General features: G+C 48.6%; 1 protein-coding gene and 1 non-coding gene across 2 annotated transcripts; both read left to right on the top strand.

The window, feature by feature from the left end:
* The first annotated feature begins 7,830 nt into the window (after positions 1–7,830).
* Positions 7,831–7,912, top strand: Trnal-aag (transfer RNA leucine (anticodon AAG)). The gene has a single exon. It is a non-coding gene; the product is annotated as a tRNA-Leu (tRNA).
* A 799-nt stretch (positions 7,913–8,711) lies between these two features.
* LOC119444123 (uncharacterized) lies at positions 8,712–13,097 on the top strand. Its single transcript, XM_037708596.2, has 4 exons — positions 8,712–8,964; positions 10,766–10,942; positions 11,149–11,341; positions 11,969–13,097. Exons 1-4 carry the CDS (start codon positions 8,765–8,767, stop codon positions 12,014–12,016), a joined length of 618 nt encoding a protein of 205 aa, XP_037564524.2. The 5' UTR covers positions 8,712–8,764; the 3' UTR covers positions 12,017–13,097.
* Positions 13,098–13,297: the final 200 nt, after the last annotated feature.

The following is a 13,297-nucleotide window of genomic DNA, read 5'->3' as shown; positions in this document are numbered from 1 at the left end:
TAATTGCGGAGGCCACGCTCCGCTGTGCTGAGTACGGTGAACGCCACCTAGGTGGCGTTGGTAGTGCTTCTTGATGCCAGCGTCCCTTCGAATGCTGGCATCGAGGCGTCGTAGTACTGAGACCACCGAAGCGTTCACTGTCGGTGCGCGTTAAGGCCGGAATACATGGAGCGAATAACCGGCGTCCGAGCGAAGAACTTCGTCGGGCGGCGAACGTCCGACGGCCGGCGTCAAGAAATTTGCCGTCCGCAGCCGATCTGCCTGTCCAAACATTTTCGTCGGGCGAACGCCGCCGCCGGAAGCGTCTAGCGCGCAGCGGTGGACGACAGCCAATCAGGAGGCACTAGTTCCGGTCGCAATGCATGCTGGTGTTTCGCGCGCGCGCGCCTTTTCGCGTCGTCTGCAATCGCGTTGGTGTTGCCGTGTCTGCATGTCTCTGCACCGATTGAGTAGTTCCTAGTATGATCTCTCAGGAATCGCGTTGTATTTGTACATCCCATATCCGCTGATCTGCGAGGAAACAGACAAGCAGTGCAAGCTCTCTACAACAACCTTCAACAGAAATCTTCTGATCTCAGAGGCCACATGCTGTCGTCATGCCTATCTCCCGACTTCCCCGATAGATGGCGTTGGCATCGGATATTTCTTTCGCTAGGCTTAGACGCGTTCGAAACGAGAAGCGATCTCGAAAACTACTCAAGGTTATCCATAATACTCTGTCGTCGAAGCGGCCTGAGACTAAGCGAAAGCCGTTTACGCAGTCATTTGCTTCCAACTAAGTGAATTCTACAAGGACAACGCCAAATTCAGTTCGAAGCGGGCGGCCGGGACCGCCGCCAACACGGCGGCCAACGCGCGGCGGCGTTCGCCGCATGTATTGCAACACAGCAAACATCCTGCGTCGTGTCGCCGCGTCGTTACTTGACGCGTGAAGTTCGTCGAGAAAGTTCGCTCCATGTATCCCGGGCTTTAGTGTCATAATGCAGTACTTCTCTTTTCTGCTCATAGGCGGCGGCACCGCCCCGAGCAAGAGCGCGGGTACACGGAGGAGTGTTAGATATATAAGGCGCGTCTGTGTAGCTCTCTGCGAATGCGTTTGTGGCGCAATGGGTTAAACGCTCGGCGATCTATCGTCGCGGACCGAGAGGTCGTGGGTTCGATTCCCAAATTTTGCATGTTTGTGGAACTTTTTCTTCTGGTTTATTTCTTTGTATTATGTTCTATGACGTATTTCCGTGACGGAAATACGTCAGTGAAGTCTTGGTGGACCCCGGAATAAAACACTTTCGTGTTAAAAAAAAATTGTCGCAGTTTCACCCGAAAGGCGCAGCATCTATTGCGATAGCAAATTAGTAGAGAGCTACACGGAATAAGGATAGTAGTTTTATGAGCTGTATAAACTTGGACATGCAGCAGCACCCTCAACGCGCAGAACTGTTGTCGACGCCATCGGCGTTTTGCCCACGTTTGCACCGAACGCGCGCGGCGTTTTTATATAAATACGTATTTGGTGCCACAGCTAAACGTCGCCTCCCCTCACTCCCACCCGTCCCCCCACAGCCGCTACTTACGAGCAGTGTTGCATGTTTCTCTAAAACAAGAATGAAAGCTCGTTCCTTCCCAATGTTCAAACGAGTTCCCGTTACAAGTTCCTTTAATGCGAAAGAAACGCGTTCCAGTTACACTTCGAACATTGGAACGTGTCGTTGCATTAAAGTTACATTTTATGATTCTTTAATTAAAATATAGTGTCGGATAATCCTGAGGCGAAATAAAATGAGCAATTTAAAACTCACATCGAACTACGTAAATAATACGAATTTGTATATCGCCAGCAGCAGATTATCTGGAAATAAAAAGAATCAAAAGAACGCTCCTATACGATTTTCTTTTTTCAGGGAGCACCGGACATACTCCATAGATGTCTAACTGCAACTCTGGTGCTCGTCTATTACAAGTGCAACACTTCCACTTCGGTCTTAAAATGCGCATTCAGGATACTGCGCTTAAGATGTGCAAATAGAAAGTTACTCACATGCACCAATATAATAAAGTTTGTTGCACAAGAAACCGCATCGAAAGAAAGAATACATAGGTGTTTAATGAATGCTAAATCAATAATGCAGTATGAGCGGGAAAAAGAAATGTTCAGAATACATATTCACAACTTAGTTCAGTCTTTTGTTTGAACTCAGCAAGAGTTGCATCTCGATGTTGGTGCCTAACAGACGAACCAGTTTTTCAAGCGAAGCCTGTGTTGCCACACAGGTGTTGGCGGTGGTGGTGGTGGTGTCATGCTAAAACCCTATCGAAAACGTGTCGAAAACTCGTGCTCGTTTGCATGGTATATACCAAAATTGGCATGGAAGGGTACGAGTGTATGACATTGATGTCATTACCTAACATGACTGGTAGGTAATGACATCAATATCATCACATGCTCGTCAGTTACGTCACGATTAACGAAAATAAAATCACGAGTGGCGCATAGCCACATTGGATATGCGCCTATGTGCCAGGGACAAGAATGGAAGGAAGGAAGGAAAGAAAAAAAAGAAAGAAAGAAAAGAAAGAAAGAAAGAAAGAAAGAAAGAAAGAAAGAAAGAAAGAAGAAAGAAAGAAAGAAAGAAAGAAAGAAAGAAAGAAAGTGTGGCTCATACCTGGGCCGCACATTTGAGCTCCACTCCCAGAGTAGAGCAGATAAGCTAGGGGAAAGCTGCGCCGGCGCCAGATCACGTGACGCGCTCGACCAATCAGGGTCGTTTGGTGTATCACGGAGGGGGAAATGAAGGGAAATGAGCTTGGCACGCGCTCCGCGGGGCTTCCCTCACCTCAGATCAAGTAATCTCGCCACTGCTGTTTAATATAGCACTGCTGGACCTGCCTATGGTACTCAACGAGATACGCGGAAGCAAGCACGCTCTATACGCAGATATTACTATATGGGCCAACACCGGCAGCATGGGACAGATGGAAGATGCACTCCAACGGGCAGCGGATACTGCAGAGCGCGTCGTCCGCGCTTGCGGACTTCGATGCTCCCCTACGAAATCAGAACTCCTGCTATTTAGGAAGCGGGGAAACCGAATTCAGTTGAATATCCAACTCCATCAATCCCCGGTCAAGGAAGTGGACACTATCCGCGTCCTGGGAGCATACATTAATAATCGGGGCAACAACAACGCAGCAATTCAAAAGCTCCGCACTACCTGCACCAATATCTCCCGAGTGATATCCAGAATTGCCAATCGACACCGTGGCATTAAAGAAGCGGACATACTGCGTCTCGTACATGCCTTTGTGATCAGTCGTGTCACTTACAGCTTCCCGTACATGCGCATTCTCAAAAAGGACGAACTCAAACTTGGCCGCCTACTCCGCCTTACATATCGGAAGACCATTACATATATCTACCACCATGGGCCATGAATGACAGCCTCCTTGAAATGGGAATCTATAATACAGCGTCAGAGCTCTTCCAAGCTCACTACATGAACCGAGTCATTCGGCTCGCACGCACCAAAGTAGGTCGCGCCACGCTAGAAGCACTGGACATCAATCCACCCACGCAGGTCACCAGCAAGCGATCACTACCACCAGAATGGCAGCAGGATATCATCACTCGCCCATTGCCACGTAATATACACCCCATCCACCACGAAAACGGGAGAGCTGCCAGAGCCAAAGCCTACGACAAGTATTCGGTTCAAGCAGGTGCCTTCTTTGTAGATGCCGCCGGACCCCTGCACAACCGCTCCACGGCAACCGTTGTACGCAGGGGACAGGTGGTAGACTGCACCTCGGCCACCGGAATAGACATCACAGCCATGGAAGAAGCCGGTATAGCCTTAGCCATGCGTAATCCAAGAGCCACCTCTGTCCTCACGGATTCCCAGGCGGCGTATCGCAACTTCGCAAGAGGTCAAGTCGGCCACCTCGCACACTCAATACTGCCACAGGCTGTGGCCAATCGTCAAGAGGATCAGTGGAAACAGCTGCTGTGGGTACCAGGGCACGCGGGAGTTCGAGGCAATGAGATTGCTCATGTCTCCGCCCGAGAACTTCTACACCGGGGCTCCGCCGATTCTTCCAAAGCACAACTTCTCGCTGACCAGGACGATCCTCAGCCCCTTCTTTCATATTCTGAGATCCTACAGCACCTCCGGCTGAGTAGACGCACTTTACCCCCGCTGATCCTAAATTAGATAAGGCAACGCAGGAATCATCGCCGTTGACGTCATACAGAACCTCACGGCGACGGTGACGCCGACGGTAGAAATCTGCTTTGGAGTGTCCATATAATTGCTATCGCAATAAAAGATGGTTCAATACCTCGGAGTTCTTCATCTGCGACAGCGGGTAGTCAACTGGTACCAGCAAGTACCGCGACAGCTAATACTGTCCCTCGGCTCGAAGGGTTCGGTGCCTGTGAGGACTGGAAACTTTCCATCCGCTGCGAAGTCCCTCGAGTGGCGCTACGATCCTGTCGTCATTGTTCCTTCGCGGTAGGCCGGCATGGAGGAAAGAAACTACAGGAGGGAGCATCACGTGACAATCTTGAAGCCTAGCAATAAAAACATACAACAGAGATCTCACGAAAAAAAGCCCCATAATCACATGACAGGCAAGTGGTAGTTCTTTCAATGAGGTTGCAAAAAAAAAAAAAAATAACTTCTCGAGTGGCAATGCTGCTTCGAAAGTGAGCCAGGCCGCCGCCATCTTACTCAGGGCACGAAGAGACATCAGGGATAGTGCAATAAAAGAAACGTCTTCTTTCCGCCTCCTTCGTGTTTAAGATGGCCAATTTCGCTGTACAGATATCATTGAATGTACACCTATGTTTCACAGGTTTTAGGGGGAAACCTGAATGCCGCGGTAAATTTTTTTTAGAGTTCTTGATATCAACACTCCGCCAAATTTAATATTTTAGCAAGAAACAACGACCTCTTATTTTACAATTAGCCTAGCGTTTTTCCACGCGGACTGCAGCCTACGCGGCACTCATTTAGAGGTGGAGTCAGGGCAAGCGCTGGCTTCACCCCAGCTGGCAAACGATAACGGGTGCCGCCACTCCAGAAGATGTTTTTTAAATGCGAAGTATTTCTTTAAGGAAAATTATAACTGCGCTAAAACGAGACACGAGAACGAAGTGGACAGGACGTCCTGTCCACTTCGTTCTCGTGTCTCGTTTTAGCGCAGTTACAATTTTCCTAAATGTCTTACCAACTAGCCCCGCATCAAACGCTTCTCGAAGTATTTCTTGCCGGCGGCTCTGTCCGTCCCTCCCGCGGCGTTGCACACCCCCACAGCGCATGCGCGTCCCCTCCCCCTCTCCTACGCTCCCCCCTTTCTCTCCTCTAGGAATCCTGTACGGAGCGGCGCCCGCGTCCCACACCCCCACAGCGCTTGCGCGTCCCCTCCCCCTCTCTCGCCTCTCCTACGGTCCCCCTCCCCTTTCTCTCCTCTAGGAATTCGGAGCGGCGCGCACGACAGGTGGTGCGACAGCTGCATACTCCGCTGGGGGCGCCACGGTAGTTCCGCGGTATGAAAATGGCGGAGCGCGCGCGCCTCATTCTCTCTCCTGTGCGCTCGGGCGCTCGGGCCGCTGCCGCGAAACCATCTCCCCGCTGCTTCGCATCCACACATGGTTCCCTTTAGCGGGAGATGGAGTAATTTTTTTTCAACCTCCTTGAGTTCTTTGCTCCTCACGTGGTCAAGGAGCACGTGGTCGCCCATCCGCCCTGCGTGACGTGCTGCGTACGTGCGTGCGTCTGTTCAAGGCCGTGGAACGTTTACAAAAGGAACGCCGTTCCCTCTGCCGTTCCTTCATAAACGTAACGAGTTACCGTTACAGTTCCACCGACCCATAATGGAGAGAGAGAGAGAGAGAGAAATGAACTTTATTAAAGCACCGGCGGAGGTAGCAGGGTGCCACGCAGGGCCCTCTTGCTACCCGACTATATATGTGCAGTCATCAAGTTGCGTCTCGACGCTTACGCCGGGGGACCCAACGTTCTCCACGAGGCTGTCTCCCCTTAATGGAACGGTGGCGTTACTCCGTTCCTCCCAAAAGGAACTAGTTCCAGAAACTCCATTCCTTGGAACGCCGTTCCGTACAACACTGTTTACGAGGTCGTTCTTGAACGTACTGAGGCTGTCTCAGCCACGTTGGTTTCAGCGGACCGGGTATTAAGGGGTCAACAGAAGTGACGATCCATCTGTTGCCGTCTGGAGTAGTTGGGAGGGGCCCGAAAAGGTCAATGCCGACGACAGAGAAGGGTTCTGCTGGGCAAGGAAGTGGTTGTAGCGTCCCGGTCGGAGCAGTATAGTAGGTCGCTTACGGTGTTGGCAAAGTGTGCATCAGGCAACATATCTAGCTATGATGGTGGACAGACCTGGCCAAAAGAATCGGCTGCGTATGCGCTCGTGGGTTTTGTGGTACCTAACCCAAGTGGCCTGACGTACGGTCATCGTGTGAGGCCTGCAAAACTTCAGCGCGAAGAGAGCGCGGTACAACGGGAATCCATTGATGGCCTTCCGGGTGAAAAATGTAACGTTAGAGCACGTCGTCTTCGAACTTGAATAGTTTGAGCTGTTTCCGTAGCCTGGCATTCGGTGGAGATGAAATACCGCTAAGGCGATTAATGATACCGTGGCAATATGAATCGGCGTGCTGGTGAGTGGAAAACAGTGATGGACGGTTTGATGGAGTCAAGGAGGAAATCGGTCTAATAGACGATGCGCCCTCCGTGCGGCCAATTTGACAAGGTGATGTGATGTGCTCCGATGATGGTGGTAAAGGGCATGGTGAAAGAGCATCGGCATCTCGGTGCTTCCGTCCGAACTTGTAAATGATATCGAAATCATATGCTTGTAATCAGAGTATCCAGCGGCCAAGGCGTCCAGACAAGTTTTTGATAGTCGACAACCAACATATAGGCATGGTGGTCGGTCACAACCGTGAAATGTCGACCGTGGAGGTATGGATGAAATTTCTGAATGGACCAGACAACAGCCAAACACTCTTGTTCGGTTATCGAGTACCTCTTTTCCACAGAAGTCAGAACGCGGCTTGCATATGCAACAACCTTTTCGCAAAATTCGCGGTACGTCGCGCTGCAGCAGTAGGGCACCAATTCCTTGACCAGTATGCACTAATGCATACTGTATACTGTAATGCACCCACGTCAGTATGCACTAATGTGGGTGCCTTGTCATCAAAAAGACAAAGAACAGGTGGGGATGTTAGTGCGCACTTGAGTTCAGGGAACGCGGCTGTGTGTGTGTGTGTGTGTGTGTGTGTGTGTGTGTGTGTGTGTGTGTGTGTGTGTGCGTGTGCGTGTGCGTGTGCGTGTGCGTGTGCGTGTGCGTGTGTGTGTGTGTGTGTGTGTGTGTGTGTGTGTGTGTGTGTGTGTGTGTGTGTGTGTGTGTGTGTGTGTAGGGAAAATACGTAGGGAAATCACGTAGGGAAAATACCAGGATGGTACTGACGTTTTGGCCGGGGACCGGCCTTCACTCCGACGCATTCCGGTCCCCGGACGGGACGTCAGTAACATCCTGGTATTTTTCCTACGTGATTATATGAGGACTGAGTACCTTCCCTAAAGTATCGCCTCGGTAACGTGGCCCAAGCAGACTACCATGGTTTACTGTCGAAACACATGTTGCCCAGGTAACTGGCTTCTTTTGCTGTCGTCCTTGTCAGCGTTCCGGAGTGGCCGATATATGGTTTGTCGACGAGACGTGTTGGAAGCACTTTGGTTCTGACCTATGCCTTTTTACATTTGCAGCCGTTGGCAACAATGGCTCTCGCAGATTAAAGTGAACGTCGGTAGCGTGGCCGAGCGGTCTAAGGCGCTGGTTTAAGGCACCAGTCTCTTCGGAGGCGTGGGTTCGAATCCCACCGCTGCCACATTTTTTTCCCCTGCCTTTAATTTTTTTTTATCGCTGAGATAAGTGCTGTAATTATGGACGGTGAATGCTTGAAAATAGTTACACCATTTACATTTTTTTTCTTTTTTTTACGTGCAAAATCCACTGAAGGCCACACGCCACAAAGCTTTGTGGCCTTCAAGGCGTACTCAGCCATTTGCGACCGTTGCGAATTATTATAGAATATCTCACGTCGTGGAGAAAGGGGTGACGAAAGAGTAGCAACGCGGCTAAAGGGTGTGAGTCTTGTCTTGTCTTGTTTCCTAAACTGTGGCTCATACCCACTTCGGGGGATTGGGTCGATCGTTGCTTTCCTGCCGTGTTTCTTCCTTCTCTCTCTCTCTCTCTCTTTTTTTCTTGCTTTAACTGTTTCGCCGCAAGCAATGAAGGAAGTACTTATGTACTTTTCAGCATAGTACTCCACTATGCCATAGTGGCTCCACTAGACCACGCCGCCTATCGCACCACAAGGTTAGGCTAGCCACCCTAACAAGGTACCACAAGTAACAGGCAGCAATGCATCGCCAATCCAAAGAAATATCTCTTACACCCAAGAAAAACATCTATTGCTTTTCATCAGGACAATCAGGAAGCGAAAAAAATAATGTTCTCAAAAAAAAAAAAAAGAAGAAGCAGAAAATGAAGAAGAAAAACGTAGTGGTAGTAAGAATGAATTCGATGACGGTTCCTAGTTTCGATCCCGGTTAAGGTGCTGCGATTGCTGCGCCATCTGTCGCAGCGTCGCCAACAGTAATGAGACGGCCAAAGCGCGCGGAGGTATTCGTCGGCGCTGCGTCGATGGTGCTGTTCGGTCTTCTCTGGCGTTGAGACAATGTCATCCGTCAGTTCGACTAATTCTAATCCATCGTCTGAAAGCGTACGGAAAAGGAAGAGGAACAAGTGCCGGTACTGCTGCGTAAAAAACTGCCACAGCCACGAAGGCCAGCCTGGCGTGAAATTGTACCGATTTCCTGGCCGCCCGTGGGAGCAAGAACGACGGGAAAGATGGATTGTTGCTGTTCGAAGAGTTAAGTAAGTAATTGTGAAAACACCGTTTTCCTAGTGTCAATGTAACTATATACCATAAGGTCTAGCCAGGTCTAGCTGCTTGAGGTTCTGCAACTGTATTTGTGTGCTTAGCGCGGTTGCAAGTCTATGGAGCACGTTTTGCACAGCAAGCTTGTGTAGCGCGAAATTTTACGCGCCAATTTGTGCCTCAAATGCTCTTGTAGGCTGCATGCGAACCTTTGTTGATTTGAGGCTATACCATCGTGAGGCTGTACCATCTTGCTTCACACCTGCCGCGAGACCTTCCACTCCTCCTTGGTGCCTCATTCAGCCAACGATCAACCTGACAGTACCTGGCGTCCGGAAAAAAGTAGATATGTCATCGCCGGCTCTTAAACAGCTTACCTTATTCCTATTATATGAAAGTACCTGAATTACACCCACATATACACCGACGGTTCCGTCTTGCAGAACAGCTCTACTGCCGCTGTCGTTATTCCAGAAAAAGCCACCACTATCAAGGTGAAAACATCTCACTTGACAACGTCGACGGCAGCAGAACTCGCAGCGCTTCGAGTCGCACTACATTTGATTAATGATGAACCAGCACACAAATTGTCCGTTTTCTGCGACTCGAAGACGGCACTGCAGAGTTTACTGTCAGCCTTACGGCGAGGTCCACAGGAACAACTGGTTTTCGAAATCACAGAGGCCATACACCACCTGACTGAGAAAGGACACGAAATAATCTTTCAGTGGCTGCCAAGTCACTGTGGAATTATTGGCAATGAACGTGCCGATCAGGCTGCTCGTTCAACTCATGAACAAGACAACCGCCTATCGATCCCGCTGTCAAGGACAGATGCTGCAAGGATGCTCCACCTACTTGCACGCCAATGCACTTCATCAGACTGGAATAAACCACATTTTATGCACGCCCGATTATACACCTTGGATCCAACCTTAAGCCTTCGACTTCCACCAAGACTTCCTCTAAGAGACGCGACTCTTCTGTGCAGGCTATGGTTGGGCGTCGCGTTTACCAATGCCTATGCATTCTGCATAGGGATGGCCGACAGCGCAGCATGTGGCGATTGTGGCGACGCGGAAACGATTCGTCATGTTCTTTGTCAGTGCCCACAATACAGTGTGCAGAGACAATCGCTTTCCGTCGTGCTGAACCAGTTGGACGACAAACCTTTATCGGAAGAAAGAATTCTGCAACATTGACGCGACTTCACATCGCATCAGAAGGCCGTGCAAGCGCTCCTGCGGTTGCTGAAGTCCACTGGCCTGTGTGAACGTCTGTGATTGGAACGCCTCCTTTGTTACCTATGCCTGCGTCTTTTTTTTTTTTTTTTCGCTCTCTCTCTCTTTGCACTCTCTCCAACCCCTTTATCCCCCACCCCAGTGTAGGGTAGCAAACTGGAAACTGACTTCTGGTTAACCTCCCTGCCTTTTCTCTCTCGCTTGCTCTCTCTCTCTTTGTTGATTTGCTTGCATGCGTGTAGTCCGGTAATTAAGCAATTAATTGTTTTTCTGTGACACTTTCAGCGAAGTAAGTAAACTCTGTTTGGCGTTGATTTTGGGGGTAGTGGTGGTGCATGTAACATCTAAACTACAAATGCCTTCACCAAGTGGCTCCCGCCGTGAGACTGCTTGCTCTCGTCAGTGCTTTGTGGCGTGTTTGCCTCGTTTACCGTCTCGTGAAGAAGTCATTCGGTTACTGCATGTGTGCTCTTGCTTGCGGCCGCATGCATAGGGCACTGTGTCGTCAGTATGAACTGCCTAGTATTCGCAACCATATTCCCCTTGTTTTCTTTAGCGAGAACGACGGCTCGCCGTGGATGCCGAAGCAGACAAGCAGGATCTGCTCCAAACACTTCGTGAACGGCGCAAAAAGCACGATAGCGACACACCCTGGCTATCACCCAACTATTTTCCCGGATGTTTACAAAGTTCGTCCTGTAAAATCAACCGACCAGCTGTCGAGGTATGGAAGGTAAGTGGCCAATCATCTGCCCGCTGTGCCGTAGTGCATTTCAATATTTAATTCAGATGCTGTTAATACTGTGTTCTTCAATTATATTGGCTCATTTGCTTGTTCCAGTTAACCTGCAAATCCAACTGTTGAAGCCCAGCTTAAGACACTGAATAGTGCGAGAAGCGAAAGCTGTTTTGACACTTCTTTTTTCTGTGTACTTTCAGGTGGAAGAAAAGAGACGAGGTAAAGTCAGTGGCAACCGGAGAAGGTTGTTGCACCATTGCCAGTACAGATACCACACGGGGCAGCCAAGATACAGATGCAGACACTGCAGGCCACAATTACTCTTTGCGTCCGCCTGGCTTGGAGCTGCTCTGCGCTGCTGCTGCATCACTACAGGAGGCACAAGAAGATAAGGCGAGTCTCACAGGAAGCATTAAGTAGTGACATAAAATTGATACATTGTAATCTAAGTATTAAGCTTATGTGCGAGTTGTCAAGGGCACTTTTATTTGCTTGGACTGCCTCAATGCACTTCTGCACGGGTATGGATCACAGTGGAGCGAAAGTTTGTGAAATAATTTTGTCTGTCTTTCAGGCCCAGTGAGAGTATAATTTATATAGCTGCATTACCTCTAATGTGTGCATCGTTTTCTAAGCTAACATTTAAATATCATATTGCTTTTCTTGAAGACATGTAATCCTTGTCTTAAAACCTTCAATGTACGCATATTCTCCTAAAGTTGTACCCGTGTGTAGTTTCTTACCTGATTTTCCCTTGAGTGTATGTCTTTTTCTTTTACTGTACAGTTCTAGATTCGATCCCTTTGCACTTATAGAGTAAAACTACTGCCAACTTTTGTATGTCATTTTATATCACGATAATTACTTTTGGAATGTGACGTAATCATGCAATTCCTGCGAAAGGGCAGCTCTGCGCTGCAAAACAAAGCTCTTGTCTCGCAGCACTGAAATGCCGGTCAGTAGTTCACACTTATAGAGTGTCCCAGTCACCTTGCTCCATTCCCCATTTTGTCTTTGCAGTGGGAACATGCGACTGATGGACCTTCATACGGCACCTTGCCTGGCTAAAATTTTGCCAGATGTGCTACCTAATGTTGCAACGGCAGGGAAGGCTCTGTCAGAGCGGCCTATCAGGTTTATCTTTGGCCTTCCAGTAGGGCCTGGGGACATTAAGTCAGACTAGTTTCCACTGGAGACCTACAGTACCACTGTGACAAGTGCACCTCGCAAGAATGAGCTGGCAGATAAAACTGCCCACTCCTATCTAACGGCAAGGGGAGCGGGCAGCCCCTTGAATATATCCTCCTGAGACCCGAACACAACTATCGGACATAATCACTCTTTAAGATGGTTTTCATTGTCTACTGTTATGTTACGAACTTGAAAAACAATGTTAATTAATAACTTAAACACCACGATTAGGTGCCAGAAGCCGAGTCTCCTTGTACGTGAAAAAAATAAGTATCTTCGTTATTTCCCCAGGTTTTCTGTGTTAAAAACTGCATTTCATTGCTTAAACGCAGAGACGAATATGGAATTACATGTAGTACATTGCCATGTTGCTGCCACGTTTGGTATTTTCATGCAATCTCTGTGGCTTAAAGACACACCTCAAGATTGCTTTCGACCGCCTGGGACTACACAGAGCTCTAGATCAATTCAGTGTCAAATTTCTCGAAAGTAAATGACCAGAGTATGAGTAAACCACTTCTTTACAGTTACACATGCACTGTACTTCATACCAAAAATTAATATTTTGCATAATCACTCCCGAGTGAATTTTGAAAAAAAGTTGGAAGGCAATGAATGTGCAATGTATTGTACAAGGGGTCTTAGGAGGATTATATAGGGCGACACAGGCTCCTCGGACGACTAGCAAACAAGTCGCTTTGGCAGAGTGAGTTTTGAAGACACTGTGTCGTGGTAAGCGTAAAACGACATTCAACAAGACGAGGTCAGCAGATCAGCCGTCTCTGGAACAGGATGCAGCACATGACGATGCCGATCTAGACAATGGTGTAGATAAATTTAGATACAGGAATGTGCGTGCGGCAGTGCATGGTAGCTTTCTATACTTTTATTTATGCTACCTTTGATAGGCACATGTATATCTATCGTGTGTTTGCGCAATAAAAGTTTTATTGCGAGTTCGCCCTTGCATTGTCTACTCCTCTGTCGTCCATGTATTTATTTCATGCAGTACCCATTACCATGAACTTACTGCCAATTTGTCCTACTGTCATTTTGGTCTGACAAGCAAACATTCTTTACAGGCAGTGGGTACTGTATGTACACAAATTCAGAAAGCAACAACATATATTTAGAACTTTCAATATTTTAAATCTTTTC

The sequence above is a fragment of the Dermacentor silvarum genome, chromosome 3 (genome assembly GCF_013339745.2).
Source record: "Dermacentor silvarum isolate Dsil-2018 chromosome 3, BIME_Dsil_1.4, whole genome shotgun sequence".
Taxonomy (NCBI): domain Eukaryota; kingdom Metazoa; phylum Arthropoda; class Arachnida; order Ixodida; family Ixodidae; genus Dermacentor; species Dermacentor silvarum.
This window is presented reverse-complemented; position numbering and strand designations above follow the sequence as displayed.